The 24333-nt window shown below is 34.3% G+C and overlaps 1 protein-coding gene across 1 annotated transcript in view; it reads right to left on the bottom strand.

Annotated features, from left to right (window-relative positions):
• The window catches only part of CEP290 (centrosomal protein 290), a 49601-nt gene extending 25560 nt beyond the window's left edge, over window positions 1-24041 (bottom strand). Inside the window, 28 exon segments of the mRNA XM_062633870.1 lie at window positions 2100-2305; window positions 3004-3115; window positions 4916-5089; window positions 5627-5857; window positions 6007-6109; window positions 6396-6511; window positions 7482-7631; window positions 8592-8756; window positions 9365-9507; window positions 10794-10878; window positions 12538-12650; window positions 13122-13209; window positions 13303-13403; window positions 14040-14202; window positions 14827-14999; window positions 15550-15673; window positions 17436-17558; window positions 17644-17733; window positions 18044-18226; window positions 18600-18752; window positions 19713-19766; window positions 19990-20133; window positions 20604-20650; window positions 20903-20972; window positions 21740-21817; window positions 21960-22081; window positions 22646-22698; window positions 23847-24041. Of these exon segments, the coding sequence (XP_062489854.1) occupies window positions 2100-2305; window positions 3004-3115; window positions 4916-5089; window positions 5627-5857; window positions 6007-6109; window positions 6396-6511; window positions 7482-7631; window positions 8592-8756; window positions 9365-9507; window positions 10794-10878; window positions 12538-12650; window positions 13122-13209; window positions 13303-13403; window positions 14040-14202; window positions 14827-14999; window positions 15550-15673; window positions 17436-17558; window positions 17644-17733; window positions 18044-18226; window positions 18600-18752; window positions 19713-19766; window positions 19990-20133; window positions 20604-20650; window positions 20903-20972; window positions 21740-21817; window positions 21960-22061 (3291 nt within the window). The 5' untranslated portion in view covers window positions 22062-22081; window positions 22646-22698; window positions 23847-24041.
• Window positions 24042-24333: the final 292 nt, after the last annotated feature.

Here is a 24333-nt window from a genome sequence, read left to right as displayed (position 1 = left end):
AAATGTATTCTAAGCACACAAATGCTGTCAACCCTGCAAAGAAAAAGCAGTGCCAAAAGCATCTTTTCTTTAGTTGTTAAAAAACACTGTTCAGCTGTGTTGAAAACACAATTTCACTTATTAGGACTGGTAACACAAATATCAGTGCGAAGTGTCATTATAGTGTAGATCTTTTGTTATTTCTAATACAAAAGACTTTCATATTTAAGTGATATTCTTTCAAGCAGCCTGATTTTTCAAATACCAAGTAACCAATGTTTTCAGTCCAAACCAATGAGCATTAAGAAAAGATAGATATCTGAAAAGTGTTAGACAACATGGAGAAGCCTCAGGAATGAATTTAGTAAATATAATTTATGGTGGCAGATTAATCTGATACCACCCCTTAATAAAACCTGGTTTCCTAAACAGAGAAAATAGTGTATCTTATTACCTGCACTTCACATATCTGAAGCACTAGTATCTGGAAATCTAACAGTTGTGTTGAGTAGATTTATGAGTATCTGAAGGGGGCCTATAGGGATGCTGGAGAGGGACTCTTCAATAGAGACTGCAGTGATAGGACAAGAGGTAATGGGTTAAACAGGGGAAGCTTAGATTGGATATAAGAAGGAAATTCTTTCCTGTTAGGGTGGTGAGGCACTGGAATGGGTTGCCCAGGGAGGTTGTGAATGCTCCATCCCTGGCAGCGTTCAAGACCAGGTTGGATGAGGCCTTGGGTGATATGGTTTAGCGTAAGGTGTCCCTGCCCACGACAGGGGGGGTGGAACTAGATGATCTTAAGGTCCTTTCCAACCCTAACGATTCTATGATTCTATGTCTGGTAGATTTTTTCTACTTACCAATTCTTAAACTGATATCACTTACAACTTTCATTGGTTACCTTAGCACAATGTTGTTATATATATACATATAAATATCTCTTTCAAAAAAAGAAAAAAGCAGTGATGCTGGATTAGGAGGCACTGACAACAGGAGTGTATGAAACAGAAAACATACGTCCTGGAGCTACAGGAATGAGGAAAAAAAGGGATACACAGAGAAACTACTAAGAAAAAAATGTGGAGTTCATCAATTCAGGATGAAGGAAGATGCGTAGACCTAAATATATCAAAAGGTAGATAATATATGCAAAAGGGAAAAAGGAAAATGTGATCTCAGGGTGCATGATCTGAGATACTTCTTAATGAAATAAAAGAACACATGCAATCAAAGTTTTTAACAATACAACACTGCTGCTGAAAAGCTTTATACTTTCTGTTACTCCATGTCCCAAATAAATTAAAATGAAAACCATGTAACAAAACTGTGCTAAAGCCCAGAGAAATGGTAAGTCAGATAACAGCAATGCAAACCAGTTAGGCTAAATTCTAGCAAGGCACAAGCAGGGGGAATGAATACAGTCTACCAACATTCCTGTCAACATAACTATTTCTTCTCTTGTGTTTAAATTACAGACCAACACTGGCACAAGAACAAACATGTAAAATTGCTTAAATAAATTTAACTGGAAATTATAATAAAGTTTCCTACTACTAAAGAATTTGTGTAACAAATTTCAAATACAAGTAGTTAGGACAAAAAAAATCTGAAAAGATTAAGGCTGATATGACAGGAATACTATAGATCACCAGCTTCAATAGCACACTCTTCTCTTCTATTCCTGCATTATAGATAATGTTTGGCATGTAACAGAGGACATAACCAGTCTATAACAGAACCATGACACTATCATTTGCAAATGGGATGCAAAGGCCTAACATTTTTTTAATCATTGGTAATTAAGGAAAAGTTAGCAGAAAAGGGATCATATGAATTAGACACAAGAAATAAGAACAAAACTTTTTCTAGCAGTCTGCTGAAAAAGTAGCAAGCTATTTTACAGAGATGATGTAATGATGCATTTTACAGAGATTAACTAAACTACTGACAAATAAATTATCATATGTACTGTGCATGCAGGACTGCAGCTCTTAAAGGCAGCTATATTTTGCATAAGCTTACTTGCCAGTTGTGATACAAATTAATATTTTTTGAAAAGCTCAAGGATATGCTTCTAAGATGTGTGAAATTACGTTGTAAATTCTCAACAGATTTACCTCAGCAAATTTTGTTTCTAATTCAAAATTACGTTCTTCTATTTGCTTTACAGTATTCCTTAACTGTTCATACATTCGTTGTGAATGTTCTGCTCTCTGTCTTTCATTTAGTTCCTTCATTTCCAACATGGTGATTTTCTTAGAAATGGACAAAATCTCACTGTTGGTTACTGCCTTTGTGGCCTTATCCATGGTATTGTCATCCCCTACATTAAAAAAATATTTACATTAGGAAATACACAAACTGATTCAACTATAAAATTATTTGCACCATGAAACAGAATATGAGTTTTGATTTATCTCTGTCAGATAATTTTTACTGTATTACTTCTTTAAACTGGAGACATGGTTATCTTGCCTTATTACGTGTTTGAAAAGTATCTAATTTGAATAAAATATCATTATCAATTAAAAATGGGCATATCTGCAACTATCCTTATTGAGACAGATAAGTATTTTCAGTGTAGCCTTTCATTCTGTCCTGAATTCAACTGGCAAATCTTCAGGAAATTTAATTTAAGATCTGTGAAGGCAATCGAAGTGGATGAGTTGTTCCTGAATAATGGGACTGTAAACTGTACAGAAAGAAGCCTCAGCTATCAAGAAAAAAATACTGTGCTACAGAGCATGAAACCAGGAAATTCCAGCTTTTAAACCCTTAACCCAAGAAAAATCAACGTGGAACAATTTACAGAGGAAGAAAAACAAAGTTGGTATTGGTCAAACAGATAAATAAAATGAAACAAACAAAATCACCAAAAAAATTAAGATTGTTAATGACAAAGACAAAATAGTTTTGACTGTTCTGTTTAAGATGTATAAAGTTTAAAACATTTTGAGATATTACTTTCATGCAGGACATACCATTTGATTTTTAATGCTGCAAAATAACTTTCATACTTGCCCAGTTTAGTCATCTGTTCCCAAGCCTGTTCTACAGTGTGAAGTTTCTCTTTCGTGATCTCCAATTCCTTATTCAATAAATTTATCTGTGCTTTCAAGGATATATTCTCACACTGTATGACAAAAAAGTTGCAACATAACAGCAAAGTATTTAACTGTAGCAGAATTAGTATCTATAAAATCTTTTCAATTAACAGATTAATGCATAGCCCATAATCTACATACACCACAACAGAAGAGCGTAAGTTTCCCCCCAAGTGTAAAAATGCTAGTCTTTTTTCTCTATGCTGTATCTTACTGCCAACTAGTATTACTGTGAACATTTATCACCAGTGACTGATTCCTAGAGTGTCTAGAATTAGATGAAGAAATCTGTAATATTAAACAGCTTACTAACACTGGGAAAGAAAAAAGTACTTCTGGAAGATATTTCATCCTGCACAGGATACTTCATGTTGCACATAAATACATATTTGAGATGGATCATATGCTTCTTTTAGTGCTTTTAAACATCTAATATGATGAAAAACATCAGTTTTGTAAATGTTCCTTCACTCCTCCACACAGAAACAAAAATTTCCACATTAACCAGTAAAGCAAATAGAATAACTCATATTAAGGAAGCCAACTGTATCCTGGGCTGCATCAAAAGGAGTTTGACCAGCAGGCTGAAAGTGATCCTGCCCCTTTATCTGCTCTTGTGAGACCCCACTTGGAGTACTGTGTACAGTTCTGGTGTCCTCAACATAAGAAGCACATGGAACTGCTGGAGCAAGTCCAGAGGAGGGCCATGAGAATGATCAGGGGGCTCAAGAGCTTCCCATATGAAGACAGGCTGAGAAAGTTGGGGCTGTTTTATGATTCTAATTTCTAGTTTTCTAAAAACATTTTTCATTTGTTATGATAAATGATTCTCTACCTCTGTGAAACTGCTGAAATAGGCAATGCACAAAACTTCAGAAAATTTCAAAAATTTCAGCTGACACAAATGCATCCACCTGTTCCCAAGCAGACAAATTCAGTAGTTCAGTAAGTTTACCCAGCACATGTATTTAACCCCTGTCAACCAAAGAAACCCAACAGACAAGAACATGACATGAGCTTTATCTATTTAAACTACTACTTTCTTGGACTGTTATTTCCGACATGAATGAAAAGTGGGAGGTAGTAACGTAGCTTTGAAGCCAGCTTTACAGTTCTTGAAAAGAAGTTCCTTTCTACTTGAGAATAAATGTTCAAAAGAATAGCTACATATTTACAACCCCTACAACATTTTGCAAATGCATTGTGAGCAGTCTTTGGTTGCTTACTTTTTTTTTTTTATGGTGCAAAAGGCTTACTAGTTACTGCCTTTTGGAACTGTACATTTCATTCTTGTAAATCAGAAATTAGTAACAGCATTTACTTTGAGAGAAAGCTTTAAAAGTGTATACACTCATTCTACTTTCCTTATTACCTAGAAAATGGAAGACGGTAACAAATACTCCTTCTGCCAGCCTTGTTTTGGTAATCAAAGAACTAAAAATACTTTGTGAGGGAAAATACCCACACTTAAAAAGCAAACATAATCAAATAAACCAACACACCAAAACAATTCAACGGAATGATCTTAAGGTCCTTTCCAACCCTAACTACTCTATGATTCTACGTATGCTCATTGAAATAAAATCTGTGACTTTGTGTATGTTTCCTAATCCACTGAAAATTACTGGAGACACGAAATCAATTCAAAAGCAACAGTAAGACTGGCTCTAACATCTCATACCCACTATGGGACTGATATAACCAGCAGTATCAGTGCTGGGACTTGTGTTCTATCTTTCTATTATGTGGGAATGAAAACCAATACAAAACAAATGTATAATGAAGGAGTTTTTCCCTTAGGAGAGGTTCAAACATAATGGAAACATTACCTCCACATGTTCCATGTTCATTGTCTGCTGGACGAGCACATTATCTTTTTGTAACATATCTCTGTATTTAGCAGTTAATGCATTATACTGCTTATTAGCCAGCTCTAGCTCAGACAATGGCACACTACCATCCAACACTTTTTGCAGAGCTGCAATCTTAAAGCTAGCCATTTCCTATGAAAACAATCAGCACAGTACATTATTAAGGTCTGCTGGATCTTTAAATAGGAAAATTAAAATTACTTCACAGAAAATACTATTTAATATAATGCTTTAGAACATAATACTGGTTTATTTTACTAAACTACTGTCCATCTTTATAAATTGCTTGCAATAAGCACTGATAAAATTTTTCTGGTATTCCAACTCTCTGGGTGATTTTATCAACAGCTGCCTCATGAACGCACTGTCAAAACCATACTTTACAAAGATGAGTTAATAGAGGCCCTAGGAACCTGCAAGGTCAAAACGTAATTTGGTTTCATATGACACTTTCAAGTAAAAAGAAGGAGAAAACTGACAGGTTTCATATTATGATGCTTATGTAAACACAAAGAATCTTTCGACAAAATTTACAGCAGCATTTGACAAGCATTTGGGTAATGCATTCAAGAAACTAATAGTGTCTCCATTTAAAAACAAACAAAAAAGGCATTTATTGCCAAACTGTGAAAATAAACATATGTACTATCACTACTGTAAATACTGTACCTTGAATCGTTGCAAGTTTCCAATCTTCTCTGTAACTGCAGTCTCTATATGTGTTATTTCACCCTTTAGTTTCTCATTTTCTTTTCTAAGATGCCGTTCTGTTTCAAGTAAAGTGGTATACTGCCTTGTTAATGACCTCTCATTAACTCGTAAAACAGTTATTTTTCTACTGTTCTCTGCAAGTACTTTCTTTGTTTCATCAGGATCCAGCTGAAGTGCACTGAGTAGATTCTGTAACACAATTTTTTAAAAGAACCTTGTATAGAAATAAGGTAAGATTCAACTCCATAGACAAGCTTTCTTGTACAATTTTATTTAGGTGTGAAAATTCTGTTCATCTGTGTTGAACTAATTTCTTTTTGCTAATAAAAATTACTTACAGAATATGCCTTTATTTTTGTAGCATCCTGTTCTTTTTGCTCTTCTAGCTTTTTCATTTTCTCTTTCATATCTTCAGACTCTTTCTGCCAGCTTTCCTTTTGACTAAAACAGTAATTAAGTATTTTCATTTATAATGATAAAAGACATGATGATTTTTAAAAGTGTAACTATCTGCAAATATTACAAACCAAGATACTTATTTTTAGCAGTAAAATAATTTGAAAAATATATTGTAAACTGTAGCTGGATTACTGAAAAACTATCCCCTCTGTTTAGGCTGCATCTGATTTAATGATGAAGTAATTCTTAAGTTAAAGTGTCTTACCTCATCTACATTCTTCAACATTCAGATAGTTGAACTTTCAAAATATAGAAAAGAGAGCAATACCTTTGATATTCTTTATACAGCAAGCCTTGTTGATGACGAATTACTGCAAATTTTCGCTTGTAGTCTTCTACTGCGTCTTCTAATTGTTTAAGTAACTGTTCTTTATTTTCCAGTTCCTAATAATTATTTTCCAAATATAATATTGAAGTGATTAACAAAGGTTTTACACATGAAAGTATTACTCAAAATGCCAGTTCTCCCTTTTTTTTTCCATGATAGAACCTTCTGTCATGAACTGTACAAACTGCAGATATTAACTGTGTATTTTCTTTAGAAGCAACAGATAAAACCAAGTCCAATAAAATCTGGGATACATATTAATATAAAGGTGTGAAATAGTGCATCATTGCAGTGTGAATTACAGTCCTCAGCGTTCAAGCCACCACAACATGAGGCTAGCCCACAAAGAATACTAACTGAATGTCTGACTGAAAAGCAATGTTTTCTTATGTTCCCAAATACTCTTCTATAATCATACACACCTGAAAGATAATCTCTAATCAAGAAAATTGATCAAAGACAGAACAATATAATTTAACAATAAGAAAAATGCAAGTTCTTTTTACTGTACAAGCCTTCTTTACTGTATGATCAATGGCTCCTGTTTAAATGTATTTATGCCTCTCTTTACAAATGTTGATGTATTTTTGACAAATAATGGAAAGAAAATTCACATGGTAGATAAACAGAGACCTTTGCTGTATAGAGAAAACCTATTCAGAGTAGGATTTGCACATGCAGACTCAGGTGTAGAGTCCAGACAGCAGTAACAGAGAATTTCTCATAGAAAGAGTGCAATTACAGAAGTAGAAGGAAGAGTGAGCAAATAGTTAGATCAAAATTTAGATTTAAAAAAAAATCTGAATTGTTCTAAGATTTAAGTATTTACCTTCCAGGTTTGCAACACAGCAAAATACTTTAAGCTTAAAAAAACTAAACAGAATAGCTCAAGGAATTTAGCTGATGTCAGAACTTCAAAGTAATTTTTGAGCAACCTCCCGTGTCCATACAAGGCATGGTATTACATTTCAAAAGAATTAGCCATATGTTACAAATATTCTTGATGTTAAGGAGTAAATGAGTTACCTGTACAAGATGTATTAAATATTCATTCAGAGAGTTAATCATATTAACACTTGAAGGAACCATTCCTTCTGGAAGATTCACTGTTTGGAAGACAATATTGGCACCTTCTGACTGCTGTAATAAGGAAATTTCATTTTTCAATTGTGCAATCTAGAAAAAAGAAACAAAACCATAAATCAGCTTTTCCTATTCAATTAAAAATAAACTTATGGAAAACATAGTTTTCCTGTGCTACATCAGTTGTTATTAACAACCTAATTCACTTTCCACTGATGTTCTAAAGTAGTCAAATACTCTTTAAAGTAATCTTTTAGAAATGCTCTGATTCCATAAATCTTTAAATTTGGATCTTAAGCCAAATTTATGAAATTACTCCAGTAGTCAGGGCAGCTTCATATCTGAGTATTCACTACAGTTTTATTCCAAATTGTTAAAAATGCAGTGCATTTCTATTCCTTTTGAAAAGATAGTTTTGGAAAGAATTATTACAGTGGTATGATGGTTTATTCGAAACAAATCTTTGCCTTTCCATATAACTTTTGAAAAGCTCTGATTCTCTACTCTAACAGTACATAAAACACTATTCTAGAATATTAATTACTGGGAACTCTTTTTGTATCACCAAAGCTATTCTAAAAAGCAAATTTAAATTTGGCTTCTTGTCAGACAATAATTCATTCCTCATTCCTGCCCTCGAAAGCAGCATTCCACAAAAATCAATTGCATAACTTAAAACAAGAGAGGATTTTAGAGAATGATTCACATTTTAGAACACTTAATCTCTGTTACTTAATAAAAAACAAATGCAAGACTACTGGCTTCTTGAAGAAAGAAATCCGTGAGCTTTTTGGGGACATCTCTCTCCAAAGATAGGTATGAATGGACTTTAGCATGATAGGCTATTCCAAGGATAAAGTAACATTAAGAAGAGTAAGATTTGAACTTAAAATGGACAAATTGGTAGATCCAATATATATACTTCAGATTTGCATAATTCCACTGTTCACATAAGCTAAATTTAGTATCTTATAGATATTGTGGTTTTGTTCTGAATTATTAGAGCAGCCACTTTTCAAGCACAAAATAAATTGTATAAAATAAATCGTATACCTTTTCATTTGCATTTGCCAGCTGATTAGAGAAATTTATTGCCTCTTTGTGAGTCTGTCTCAGTTCCCGTCTTAATTCTTCATTTCGTCCTGAAAGCTGATCAACCTGAGCTTTCAAGTGCACACTAATATCAAAGATTCCTTCTGAATTCTTTGACTCCATTGCCTAACACAGTAAACATTTAATCAACAAAACAGAGAAAATGTTAAAAAAAAAAAGCTTTTCTGCACATAATAAACTGGAATCCTCAAATTTAGACTATATAAAATTGGCAAAAAGAATGAAATCTTAATGTTGTAAAATCTACATATCAGTTTCCTGTATAGTTTACCATAGACTATGGCTTAAATTATTCAATTTTCCTGTAAAGGAAAAAAAAAAAAAACTATAAAAAAAAAAAATCACCCTTTTTTTTTATTTGCAAGATGTTTGAATAAAGAATTTTTTCTTAAACTCTGCAGGTCCCAGAGATAAAAGACATGCAAACAAACTTTTACCTAAGCTTTATGACTGGTACAATAAATTTACCAAAGGCAGGTTTGTACCATCCAGCTGAAGGTGTTTTGTTTAATTTTTACTAGCAATCTCCTGTTGCTGAATATTATAAATTTGCATTTTTAAAGAGGTATTATACTACGTATTCCTACTTGTAACTATGGATGCATATGTATAAGGAAGCTAATATTTAATTATACAATAACCCACTAATCGAGGAGAAAACAGAAGCTTATAAATCCCATAAAACTAAATAATACTTCAGAAAGGAAGCTTACGTTAACTAAACGATCCAGACTAGGGATTATTAAGGCTGTTTCTCCTCCCTTCACATTAGAATCCTTCTGCATTTCCTTGACAGCTTGCAATATTTCTTTCATTCCTTGTTCAAGTTGTTTATTCTCTTCTGATAATTCTTTTACTGTAATAAAAATTGTAAATGCATCTAAAAGCATTGAAAAAATAATTTAAGATTTCCTGGGACATGTCATTATAATACTTGTTGATTTGATATGGAGAAAGAATGTTCATACTATATATAAACATAACCAATTAGGATGTGAAAAGTAAAGCTGCTAGGAACATCTACAGGGTGTATTTTGCTGGTCAAATACAAACAAAATATAATATGAATGAAATATGAAATGCATATGGGAACACATCTGAGTTTTTTGAACCTTCCAGCCTCCAATGTTTCCTGCCATTCTCTTCAATTCTTTAGTAGCCTGTCTGACTAGCTTTCACAAATCCAGAAACGTGGCTATCTTGGAAATGTTTGCGCTTTACAAGGAGGTATATGGAAATTGCCTGAATTCCCTGATTCTGGGAAAAAAAGAACATTTAAATTACTTTAATAAGGACTCTCAAAACATACAATTTTCCTGCCACCATTAGTTTGACAGTAGAAATTTCAGATTTCCCAAGACAGAGCAAGAAGTCTGGAAACTTTTAAAAAACCCAAACAAGAAATCGCTCAGGACTTTTTCTGCAAGTTTACAAGATGGCTAACTGTTCTGAAGATACAGGAGTGCATGCAATATTTGGAGCAGTAAAAGATTCTTGTCTAGAGAAATAAGCATTATTTTTACTTTGGACTTTTTGAGCAGTACTCTTCAGCTAATGTATATGTAAGCAATGAATGGGTTTAATTCCCAAACACTTCCTTGGAGTCAAACAAGCACCGCAATCACACAAGTAAATTGTTCTAATTGGGATCACTCACAGACTTGAAGCCCTTATATGGTCTGATTCAGGAAGGAAAAACGTGAGAGATCCTAGTTTAACATATTTAGTATGAATTAACTATGTTTCATGTTCTATCACTAATTTAAAAGTAGCAGCACCATGTATGTATTCATACACAAGTACACAAAAATACACACTAACATAAACACAAAATTTAAAAAGTCATTAATCATAATTCAAAGAAATTCCAACCTGATAAATGCCATTAACATTCATTGTTTTCTCATCATTGTGTTCACACCTGGACCAATCCACAACCATAATGCCCACAGTTCATAAGTATGTAAGAATGACTGTCTAATAACCTTCTATGCACACAGCAAATACAATCACTGTGAAAGACCAAAGTAAACTGCATTTAAAACAGAAACTGCGAAGTTAGATATTTGTGGTCACAAAATAAGCAAACTATCTGCAGGTGCCTGATAACATTCCCTAGTTTTAAAACAGGCTGTAACTTACATTTACATTGAAATTTGGCTATTTTGGTCCTGTTCCTCTCCAAATCTCGCTCTCTCATACTTAATTCATTTGCAAGATACTCATTCTAAAGAAAAGAAGAAAGACGTCTCAAAAATCATAGTTCAGGAATTTCAGTATTAGAATTTTCATTAAGACTCTGTAGTTAAATGAGAATGTTAGAAAATATTGCTAATTCATGTATGTTCAACAGTGAAATTACACAGTACGTAAACCAAGATGAGGTGTTATATAGAAGGCAACAAAGAAACAGCCTCATCTTCACAGAAGCAGAATTATCAGGAAAAACCCGTAAATAAATTTTACATAAATATTTACCCTGTGGGGTTGTGTGTGTTTGTGTGGTCTTTGTTTGTTTGTTTGTGGGGGTTTTTTGGAGGCATTGTTTTTTTTGTTTTGTATGAGATGCAAGGCTATATGCACAGAGGAAAATGATGAGTACTTTACTTACACAGATGTGCGGAAGGTCTTAGAATAAAAACTATTCTGTCTTTGTACCTGTCTACGTGTGTGTGTGTGCACAGGTGTTATGCAAATTTTTTCCACCAATGGAATGAAAATATCTGCCTATGTTAACAAATAAACTGAAAATGAATGACTTGGCACTTTTTTTATTACAAGAAAAAATGCCAGTTCCATTTGAAGTATGCTATAGCTTTACTTAATAAAGATGAAAGTAAACTAACACATCTGCATTATTTGAATTTACCTTCTGAATAACTGCAATAGATATAAGCATATGCATACTATAAATGTCTCACCTGTGATCTAAGGGTTAATTCTCTCCTCAATTGTTCTATGAGATTTTCAACAGGATCTACCTGACCTGAGTGTTCCGATTGTCCATTTTTGAGTCCATTTTCCAAAGTTTTTACTTGCAAGAATTGTATTAGGCATTTGTTTCCTCTGTCTTCTTGAAAGGTAGTTAAATCAAAAAACTTTACTTGCAAATAGTCTTGCTCATCCTTCAGTGCCATTACTTGTGCTTTGTCTGTTACTAGCTTTTCAAGAGCAGATGCACAAGCAGTCAGAGAGTTTTTCCAGACAGACTGTCTTGGGGAAAAATTTTCCTCACCTGTTTGGTCTGAATTAGAAGTTCTGGACACTTGATTCTGAAAAGATGGCTTGTTTCTGTAATTTTGGTTATTTACCTCTGAGGTCTCACACACTGGCTGATAAGGAGAAAATGAACCTGTGCAGTTTGAGTCTTCTGATACCTCTCTATTGTCTGCATGATCTGTTATCCCTGATGTCTGTGAAAACTGTAGGTCTGCTGATATGTAACGTTCTTTTAAACAAAGAGTTTCAGAACTACAGTTGTCATTAATTAGTTGCCACTCTGAACATAAATGAACCAAAGAAGCACTTCTACTTTTTTCCAAGGCATCTGAATTCTGAAGTATGCCAGAAGTTCTTCTACGTAGACTTCTCACAGCCTTACTTTTTTTCAGCTATATCTTTCTCTGACTTCAGAAGTCTAACTGGTGCTTCTCTGTCTGCCTATGTGTTTCTCCCTTCCATGTTGTATGAGCTGCTAGCCTATACTCACAAAAAATTCAGAATACTCAGTAGTTTTCTAAAAAAAATTACAAATTATTAATTCTTTAAAAGTTGTGAATAAAAGCACCACATATTTGAACAGATATTTACAAATATCTGTTACATATTACTTTTATTTCAAAAGAGAAATACAGCAAATGTTTATGAACTTGCTTTATGAACCTACCTTTGCTTTTGCTTCAGTAATATCCTGTCTGTTCAAGAGATCCAACTTCCTCTTATTCATTCCCTTCTCTTCAGTAAAGCTATCTGTTATCTGCACATTACCAGCATCCAATCCTAATTGCAAGTAAATGTATGCATGATGATTATGAATTTTTAACTTTTCAAGTCAAAGGAATATATTCCACTTAATACATCTGAGTTATGGTTTTCTACCTGCAAAGGAAGGAGCTGTAAACCCTTCCATTTGAGCGCATGCTTCCATGAGTGGCACAGAATTCAAATTTTAAGATTTCTGAAAACATACATTATACAGATCTCTTGGAAATCATGGTGAGAACATCCTTCATCCAAGAACTGCAAGCCAACCACACAACTCTCAGTGATGCACTACTAGCCACTGCAAGTCAAAAAGCTACTGGGCTATAAGACTGAAAATACAAAAGCACTCACCTCTTCCTACAGATTAAATTCATTGTATTTAGCCTTGTAATTTAAACAAATGAGTAAATATAACATAACTATATAACAGGTATAGACAACATGTGTTTGAAAGAACAGTTTATAACAAACAAAAAAAAATCCCACCTGTTGTTGCAATTCTTCTTCCTTTCTCCTGAGCCAACTTACGAATCTGTTTTTTCAGTTCAATTCTTTCTTCTTCTAGTCTTTCAATCTGTGCATTTATTGTTCACAGATCAGTATTTCATTTTGTTCAACCACATTTTTATTACGTAACTCTTACACAAAAATAAGATTTATCACTTGCCTCTTGCAAAAGAATGTGGTTTTCAGCTCTATATTGCTGCTGCTTCAGTGCTTTGCTGTTTCTGAATTCACTTAAATCAATCATTGTCTTTGGCTCAAGACCTAAAACATAGTAAACACTATATAATTATCCATTATGCAGGAACACTATGTGAGCAATCATTAGAATGCATTTAATTTAAAAAAGAACATAACTAGTCAAACAGATTTTTTTTTTTAAAAAGGAGATAGTTGAATATATGCACTTTAATAGGTGTCCATATTTTATGCTACATACAACAGCACCAAGCAAAAGTATAATTTTACTTCACACAAACCCCAAAATGCAATAAAATGCCACCTAAAATTAACTATATTTATGTTTAAATTAAAATTAACATTTATGTTTAGATTCTTCTGTGTAAAAATAAGCCTGTCCAAAGTCTTCTCTGTTTTTCAGTCCAGCACTAGAACTTCAGTTTCCAGTTACTGTATTATGAAATTAATTAAGCAGTTTACAGTCAAATAGGAATCAAAGCCAAGAAAAGACTACAAAACCTATTATCCCATTTCCTTCAGTCAAAGCAACCTGTAAGCCATGTACATTCATGCAGTTTGTCCTAACTTGATACTTGCAAATATTACCAGAATATACAAAATTATTTCCAAGCAGTTACTTGGTGTAGTAACACTCCATGATACAATATTATTTTAATTCTTACACAACAAATAATTGAAAACAAAATGGATATAGCATACCTAAGCGCTCTCTGAGTTCTTCATTTTCATCAAGAAAATCATTTATTTTAAGTTCAAGTTTATTGCCTTCCTTAATTAATGTTTCGATCTCATGATCTCTTATTCTGATTTGCTTTTTTAAATCATTTATTTCAGCAACAGCCTCTTCCAAACCATATATTCCCTGAAACCAAATAGAAAGTAAAATAACCAACAGCAGATGTAAGAAAAATAAATTATGAATATGGTTTTCATCACTACACAGATAAGTTTTTCAATCTGTATAACTCTTCTGCACTACACTTAATGAAAAAGGTTACTGAATAAAAAGCAGATCTACAAATCTGTCTTTTACAAATTTAATCTTTTAACTATAGAGGAGCCTCTGCATATTTCAAAACTGAGTCCTCTTCCTACATGATTCTTTGAAGAATCTTATCTTGAGTGCTCAATTACTGTTCAGTGGACTTCAGAAGCCCATACTAATATGCTAAAACTGATGACTTGTACAAATTGTTAAATATGGCAAGCAGTCAGTGACTGCTATAGAATCATAGAATGTTTCTAGTTCCAACCCCCCTGCCATAGGCAGGGACACCTTACCCTAGACCATGTCACCCAAGGCTCTAGCCAGCCTGGCCTTGGAATGCTAAATGTTCTTATTAAAAAAAAAAACAACAACAAACCCCAGCATCAGAAGTCTTGAACTTAATTTCTAATTAGAACAGAGTCAATAAAAAAATGGAAGGACAAAACGACCTCCTAAAAATATGATGTAATACCCTGTCCAGTCTGACACACTGCTTACCAGTTCATAGTCTCTCATTCGTTTCAGAGTTTCAACAAGTTCTTTGTCCTTTTCTCTAACATCTGCTTCTGCTAATTCTGCTGCTTTCTCAGCCTCCTTAGTTCTCTCCTCTAGCATTTTCAGCTTTTCTTGCATTTCCCCAATGCGTTTCTGCTGAGCAAGAGATGAGTGCCCTGTAAAGAAAAATCTTGATTTGTTTACAACTAGGAATTCTTGCTATCAGGAATCAAGCAAGAAAGAAACACTTTGGATGATGTTACAAAGAAGATCTTACTTTTGCTGCTCTTTTAAATTAAGTAATTGCAAAAGACTACACTAGTGCTTTTTCTCCCAATTGTTCATTCAAACAATGAGAAATGCACATCATTTTTTTTATATATAGTATAAATATATTATATTAAAAATGCATTATCTATTTTGAATTGCATGCTACTGCTCACTTGGAATTCTTCATAGAGCTGAGATCTTGTATGTTATGCTCTAACCTTTACAGACCAGGTATAGTTAACTACACACTGCATTGCCATAAACCCCACTGAATTACTGTGAATGAATTTAAACTCTTTATGAATGTTTAATAAATGATAATGAACAACAAAAAAAACTAATATTACTCATATACTGCAAATATTTTTTTGGTATTTTTAGTGAATAAAGAATGTACAGTAAAATTCGTGGTTTCTTAGCACCCTTCCATAGACATTAAAATAAAGTGGTTGCTACCTTTATCTTTTTGGAGATCATTTCTTAATTCCTCAATTAGCAGTGTATTTTGTTCCATTTCTTTGGTATACTGTTCAACTTGCTCAGTAAGCAATAGTATCTGCACATCCCTCTCTTGCACACCCTACACACACAAGAAAGAAACTCCATTAAGAATTCTCTACTGACAGGCAAGCTACCTATCTAGAACACCACACAATAAAAATTAAAAGTAGCTAAGACAAAACAATTTATAGAACACCAAATATACTGTACTTACAACAGAGAGTTCAGATATTATCTAGAAGTTGGGTATATAAAGGCAAAGCAGGAAAAATAAGAGTGAGTAAAAATAAAGCACTCACACACACAAAGCAATATTTCAGTACACCGATGTAACTGTTCTCTCAGAGTTAAACAAGGTAGGATGAAAAGTTTCAGATGATACATGTTTCTTACAGCTTCCTCATAAACAGTTGCCAGTGGGAACCAAGAGATACAAGTCAAGATTGGGAGGACGAACAATCCATCATACATGACACCTGTGTTGCAGACTGCTTTTCAGCAAGGCATCCAACTTTCAGAAAGTCATATCACACCGTATTTTGCATGCATATACATCCATAAGTACACACAGACTGTGAAAGTGCCTTCTATTTAAATATACTATTTCTGTGCTTATACATGAACTTTAGAAATACGGAGAGCTTCATGTTATTTTTTCTGTGATGAACAAAAGGAGGAAAAAGATACAAAAGATACTTGGAAAAAAGTTACAGAACGTAATTATAATGTAAAAATCTCAAGAGTTGCTGACGTTACTTTACACCAATATTATGAAAAAACAAAAGTGCAGGCTTTCTTAGAGGACAAATATAACCACAGTTCAAACCTAAAGGCAAAGAGCTTAGCAAAGTTGTAAGGAGCTAAATATAACCCTTTAGAATGTGAACATACATTGAAGCATAACAAGCTCGGGCCATTTTGAGTTAAAACACAGCACAGTAAATTGATTTGGCTTTAAAGCAACTGTTTTAAAAATACACTTATTTCCACAAAACTGTTCATAATGGCATGCTAATGATGGTCATCCAAAAAAGCAACCTCTAGAACCATCTAGTCACCTAAAGCCAGACTCTACAACTCTTAGCAAAGTTACTGTCAGCTGCCTTCCTCTTCTGAAGATGAAAAGGCTGATTTGCACCTAAGGTTTTGTTTTTGTTTTTTTTTTCTCCTGAGAAGCTCTCTGTTTCTAGTTTTGGAAGACTACATAAATTTATCTCACATCACTGCTCAGTCTACATGGGCCCAACATGAAATACAAATGTCAAATAACTCCTTGAAGAAAGGCACAAAATCATCCTGTATCATACAGTATGCTTTCCATGGTGCATGTTTCAATGTTATTAATGGGCTGCTTATTAATTTATTCTCTTCATGTTTGTGAAGAAAATGGGGAAATACAAAATCATAGAGCTATGTGAGAGATACTTGTCAGGGGCTGAAGAACACTTAATATTAAGGCATGAGGTGAAATAAAGAAACATAAAATTAAACACTAGTAAGAGTCTTCCTTGACTCACAAATTTAGAAGACAGAAACTCAGCTATAATTTAAAAACATTAAACTATGGATGCTTAGAAGTTAAAACAATCACTCTAATAATGCAAAAGACAAATATGAAACTAGCAGAACAACCAACCACCAAGAACTCAGTTCATACATACAGCAAGAGAAGTTTCCTTTGCCCCTGTCTATTAAGCTATTTTTGCAGTGGAATGACTTGACCTGTCTCGTAATACTCAAACTTAAGCAATACATATTCTGGTATTTGCAAACTATGAAAGACTATTATTATTTGGTCACTAGCATATTTAGTGAGTGATGATTTCTCAATCAGACTGTACCTGTTGAAGGGCCATTATACTGTTTCTGTCTACATCAAGTTGGGCCATTTTCAATTTCTCTTTCAACTTAAATAACATTTGCTGATACTCTAGGAGTTCATCATCTTTTGAAGCTAAGATATTCTGAAAAGAAGATTAAAATACCATCAGAACACTTGAAATAATCCATAAAACTAATAAAAATTATTAGGTAACTATTAAAAAGTACCTTCCATTCTTCAACTTTTGCATTTACAGCTGCCATAAGTGGATAGTCTTCTTCATTCTTTGCTTTCAGCTGGTCTGAAAGCTCCTGAACCTAGAAATGCCATTTGTATTGATATCATATCACAAAAATGTTTTGCTTAATATGTACGTATAAACACATTATATCAAGTGCATACAATTTAACACATTAGCATTACAGCAGCAAGGGAAGATCATGACTCTCAAGAACACAAGCAAGACTAACATTTTGTACAAAATATCTGAAGGCAGTTTTTAAAATTTGCACCAAATTTAAAGATCATATTACTTTTAGAGAGTGTTATTTCGGAAGAGTGTATATTTCTAACTGAATATGTTGAACATTTTTTTATTTTAAATTAAAATATGAGTGAAGCTCTTACTTGAAATTTGTACTGTTCTTTCTCTTTTCTTAAATGATCCATAACAGTATCAGATTGTTGCACAATTAGTTTCATTTTGTTATATTCATCAGTCATCTTTTCCATTTCTTGTACTGATTCCTCAAGATTCTTCCTCATTTCTTGGTTTTGAATGTCTAACTTCTCATTAGCTTCAGTCAAATTCTGCAAAATTAAAGAAAAAGCTGCTTTTAAATAGTGCACATCTAAAGATCTAAATAAGTACTCATTGACTAATAAGCACTAAGCTACCTTAAATGTTAAGACTTGAAAGTCTTACAAGAAATTAGCACAAAAGAGAGTATTTTTCACCTCTAGATTATCAACTGCAACAAATCCTAGCAGCAAACAAAAGACACATCTCCCATTTCCAGTGACTTAATTACCTCTGCCAGATTCACCAGTGCTAGGCATAAGCATCACAGAACCCAACTACGTTATGAATTCCCTTACTCCACATGAGTTGGACATAGCTTTGTGAAAAACACTATTGTCAGTAACAGTCTAATAAGTACTCAATAGCATGCATAGATTTTACCTGAATTTCATCCAAATACTGGACAAGCTCAAAGTTCTTTTTGGACAACTGTGATCTGTAATCAGAATCCTCTCCTCTTCGTAATAGAATTGCTTCTTTCTGAGAATCTATTTGCCTCTGATACTCAACTATATCCTGACACAGCTCTTCATTCTGCACAGAAAACAACCCAAACTTAAATCTATTTTGAAGAGTTAAAGACAAAGACATTGCTTTTCTAGCAAGCTAACACAAAGACCTAAGACAGTCAAACGCCATTCCAATTCCTACAGTCTGCTTTTAAGAAACTTAGAAGCCTCACCTTTTTCTGTAAGCGTTTTTTCTTCAGATTAAAAAGGAGAGAACAAGACCAAGAAAACAAAGCATGAAAAACATTAGAAATTATCTTTTGGAGGGCTAAATAAGAATCAAGGTTGAGATAAAATAAAAGAGAGATTTCTCTATACCTGTGTATGCATATACAAACATATACACACATATGCAAGAGGGCATTTTGATGAACAATTCTCAAAGGTTTCCCCATGGACCTTAATTTAACTTTTGCTGTTTTATTCTCTCAAAGGCCAAGATTACAGGTATTAAATGCTCTAAAACATGTATTTTTTTTTCTAAAAATGGCTACAAAAAAGTAGTTTTAAGAGAATTACCAAGAAAATCTAGGAATAAAGAATGTTAACTCTATCTTTGCATTTATTGTTGTATTAACTTCTGACTTTTTATAATTTTATGTTAACCAGATAATCTTAGCAAAAGCAACAAGCATAAACCAAATCTAGTCTAATATCCACAAAATCTATTTGTCAACAGTACTTAAGAATAACACTAAAAATTCAAAACACAAAATCCAGACAAAATTAATGCACATTAGGACTATGTAAATACAAGTGGTGACACCTCCTGACCTCAATTAACTATGTTTCACTGCAGCAGATGTATAACATATTTACTAAATGCGACTAAAATTCTGTATTCTCTTTGTACTGGTAGCCACAAAAACGTTCTAAAACAGAATTAAACATTATGTCATGCTAAAGACCATAAATACAGAAAGATAATGATTTATTTATAAAGAATGTTAAAAATACAGTAATTCAGCAATAATTCTTTACTAACCTCTCTCCTTAATTTGATGTTTTCTTTTTCAGCATCTTCATTTTGAAGAGCAAGCTAGAATGAAGACAGAAAACCTTTATATGTATCAATAAAAGAACAAACTATAAAAACAAAGAACTCCAGAAGCAAACCAGAAAACATATGCAGAGCAGTCCAGTTTCACAAATGGGTCTGTTTTGTTTTTTTTTTTAATTTCAGAGGCTATTTTCAGAACACTGACTTTTCAAAAGATGTTCCTGAACAGCTTTTAGAGGTGTAAAGCTGGATTCCTTCTTACCTGTTCATTCACTTTCTTCTCTTTTTCCAGGTCTTTTTCTATATCTATTAACTGTCTCTCTTTTTGTTCTAATTGTTTTTCCAGTTGGCAGATCTCATCACGCAAAAAACGAGTATCACGACCACCAGCAGATTTTTGTGCCATCTTAAAAGCATTAAAATAACATTCTAAGTACAGTACAGTTTTTCAAAACAGAAAGAACTAAAAAAAACCACAGCAGATGCTAAGATTAATGTCCTTAATGTTCAGGAAAAGCAACAGGAAGGACTCACTAACTTCTTTCAATAATACTCAGAAATTTCTGAAAATAAACAGGATTTATTAAAGTATAAAATCTTATTGTACATACAGCACTTTGCAAACCTGAGGCTAGACAGCATTTGTAAGCCAACAAAAAGCATTAGTTAAAATGTATTTAAATTAGTAAAATGTATTTTTTTAAATAAATTTAAAAATTTATTTAAATTTCTTTAAAATGTAGTAAATTAGTTAAAATTCTACATCTCTTTACTAGATTAAAACAGAGGTCTAAAAAAAAAAAAAAACCAAAACCAAACTCATTTAGAAAAACCACTGAACAGTAATCTATAAAACAGGAAAATTTGAAAACATACCTGTAATTCATTTTGAAGTTTCATCACCTTTGTTTTAAGTTGATTTTCTGTTAAAACGGAACAGATATAGTGAAATACCTAACAAAGTAAAAAGTACCCAAACCAACAATGCTTAACCTCAGTCTTTAAATATGGCTCCACTCAAACAACTGACTTTAGAGCAGTTGGTATTTTGCTGTTTCCTAAATTTAAAAAAAAGCAAGCAACCAACCAAAGCACAAACAAAACCAACCCACACTAAAAAATTCATTAATTAATTTAACAAATCATTTAGGGATAGCTTATAAAGGCTTGCTTACCACATTTGGCTTGCTCTTCCCCAGCTTTTTCAACTTCTTCTAGTGCCAGCTCTACCTCTTGAGTTTTCATCTGGTAAAAAATTACAGTAAACAAAGAAGAAATACTTACTACTTATGTAATTTAAAAGATTTTTTCTTAGATCTCATGTTTGAAACAATGAAAACATTTACAAAAGAATTATCAATTTTCTCTCGTTAAACAAATGGAACCACTCCCATTTTTGCCCATACTGACAATTAAGACGTTCACTGCTGAAATATCTTTATTAGTAATTTATTCTAATGGGCTATGTAACCATTCAAAAGCATACTGCTGAGAATCAAAAACAATAAAATAGCCTCTCTAAAACCAACGTGCTGCCATTATTTTCTGCTGTCAGTATATTCATAAGTAATTACAAGAAAGTATGATAGATTTAGACAATCAGTTTTAGGATGAAGGTGTTTTCTTCACTCATGGTGACATTTCCCTTTACTCTAAAACATCAACCTATCACAGAAACTTCTATTAAACTTAAAATCATTACCAATAACTTAGAACATCTAACAAATTTTTAGCTACTTGCTTGTGTTTTCTATTTATAGAACAAAGTTTCCTTAACTATATGTTAGTCCTACTCACTTTACTTCCCACTGCTAAATGCTGTAATCCCAATGGCTACAAGCAAATACTGTGGTGCAAGCACACGTTTAGCATATAAACAATCTTAGGAGTAACCTAAGATCATTGTTCAATGCAGGGAGGGGGAAAAAAAAGTAATGAAGATTTCATTTAAAAAAATAACAAAACCAAACAATGCCTCTGCAGAATTGTAGAAAGTAAGAATTAACACAAACCTTCAATAATGACTGAGTAATTTTAAAAAGGTGTATCAGTTTTCCCAGGGTTTCAGTTTTTAGATCTTTCTCATCAACCTAAGCAAAGAGACAACTGTTTTTATACAATGAAATATCAATGAAAACCACAAAATAAATCATTTATGCATGTTAAAGACCAGAGACAGTATAGGTAAGAATGTATAACAAACCCTCTATGTTCTGTTTTTCCCTTGAGTACCTTTAACACAGTCTCCAGCAATCTGTCTGCTAGTTCCTCTTGACGAGGCAGAGCATCTGGATCCACTTTCATAAGCTTCTTCCAATCTAAAATCTGTGCCATATTGAATTTATAATTTTTTCCTGGAACAAAAATTAAAATAAAAATTATCAGACATTGTTATGTCAAATGGCCACTGAAGCACACAAGATGACTATAAAAACTGTACTGATTTTGTAACATTTATTAACATTGTGTGCACATTTTGGTCTACTGCAAACGAAGGTGACTATAGTAAAACCATTTTTCTTTAAGTTAAAAATTACATCACACATACTCAATGAATTTGTGACACTAACAGTGAAGAACAGGACACACGCAAAACCTCTATTTTAACTTTAATATTCTTCTTTTCCTCCCCACCTTTCAATGTGGTATTTTTAACAAACACAACTGGATACCTATTTGAACCAGCCCTTGTAGGATAAACATCTCCTTACAGTCACAAAAACATTATTTCTGATATTTGAACAGAACCAACACCTGCTTTAGACCAGTACTATGAGCATCCATTTCCAGATACCAATTCATAAGACATTAAACTCTTGATTAGAATGTTTGAGTTGATAAAGAACAGTAAACAACCTGGAAACTGACAAAAATCTGACCAGGAAGTAGTGCAAAGTTTTGTTCTACTGCTTACCTACCAGCTGCTGTGGGACACGGTGACTTCTTATATATCTGAAAGTCAGTGCAGTTTCTGAAAAAGGCAGAAGGGATTGGAAGCCTTGGATTATTTTATCCTCTGGAGCTGTCTCTAGCCTTTAGTATCAATATTTCAAAAATTATAATCTGCCAAGTTTAAACAAGAACATTTTTAAGGTACTTATTGCCTTAAATTATGAATATAGCATAAATGATTAAGAAAATTAAGAAATAAACCTAACTAGACTATTAAATTAATTATTAGCAACAAGCTCTAATAACTCTAACAATGATTTATGCTGTGCATGATACTGAGATCTTTTCCATCAAAACCAGCATAATCACATGGGAGATATCCTCTGCAGTATCTCCCGTATTAGTTTCACAGAATCAGAGAATGATTTTCCCTGAGCCTTAACATGGTTTCCAGGAAGATCTGCTCCATGATCACCAAAGTGAAACTGACCAGTCTGCTGTTCCCCGAGTCTTCCTTTTTTTCCCCTGCTTTAAAAATGCAGGTTCTGTTTCCTCTTTCCCAGTCAGTGGGAACTTCACCAGATTGCCATGACTTCTCAAATGTGACCAATAATGGCTTGGCAACTACATCAGCCAGCTTCTTCAGGACCTGTGGATGCATCCCATCGGTTCCCATGCACTTGTGCACCTTCAGGTTCCTTATAGTTTCAAACCTGATCTTCTCCTACAGCAGGTAAACTTACCCGGACTAACCCATCTTAAGCTACTTCTGATTTTCAAATTACATCACCGAGACTAGCTCTCGTCTACTAGCTCTACAGAGCACTAGATCTTAACTACAAAACCCCAACCAAAATGGAATCTCCTGCTAGCTTCCTATTATTCTTCCAATTTGTATATAGAATGATACAATGACAGCCTGCAATCCCTCCTGGATGCTACTGAGGGACAATTTTGTCTCCGTCTCATCCGACTCTGACGAATTATCAAATTGCCTTATTTTACGCAACGGGGCATTTTCGAAACATCCATCAGCCTAGAGCAGACCCGTACAGCGGCCTATAACCTTTTCCAGGCACCGCACTGCGACGGTGCCCGCACCCGGTCGCTCCTGCCGGGGACCAGCAGCCTCGGCCCGGGCGCTGGCGTGGATGCCCGCGGCGCTCCCGAGGGATCGCAGGGGTTCCTGCCTCCTTCCTCAGAGCACCGCCCGCCCCTTGACCTCACCGTTCCCCGAGGACGGTAGTGGCGGCGGAGGCTGCTGCTAGGCGACGCCATCAAGCTCTCCCGCCGGCTCCACTCCCCGGATAGCTGTAAGCGCAGAGAGGCAGCCAACGATGCCGCGGCACAAGGGCAAGCCGGGCACTCCGAGCTCCGAGGAGCTGCACAGCCACGCAGGAGGCAACCAGGAGAGGCAGGGGGTAACCGTCTCACTGGGGGGAACAGCACTGTGGCGACAACCCCGCGCCGCGGGCGGTGCGCTGCAGGTCCCAGCGTGTAGCTGCTCCGGAACTATAACTCCCACCGTGCCTCGGAAATACCATCCCGGAACTGGATCTGTTAGTTTCCCTTGCTGGTCGCGGGGGTGGCAGCTGTGCGCATGTGCAGTGCCTAGAGACTGGCGGCGGTGTACGCTGTGGGCGGTGGCGGCGGCGGCGGAAGTGGAGGAGTTGCTGCTTCTGTGGCCACAGGTAGGGCGAGTAGCGGCGGACTC

This window comes from Pezoporus occidentalis, unplaced genomic scaffold (genome assembly GCF_034315485.1).
Source record: "Pezoporus occidentalis ecotype Australia unplaced genomic scaffold, CSIRO_AGI_Poc_V1 ctg112, whole genome shotgun sequence".
Taxonomy (NCBI): domain Eukaryota; kingdom Metazoa; phylum Chordata; class Aves; order Psittaciformes; family Psittacidae; genus Pezoporus; species Pezoporus occidentalis.
Note: the sequence above shows the minus strand (reverse complement) of the source record. Positions and strands in the feature narration are given on the sequence as shown.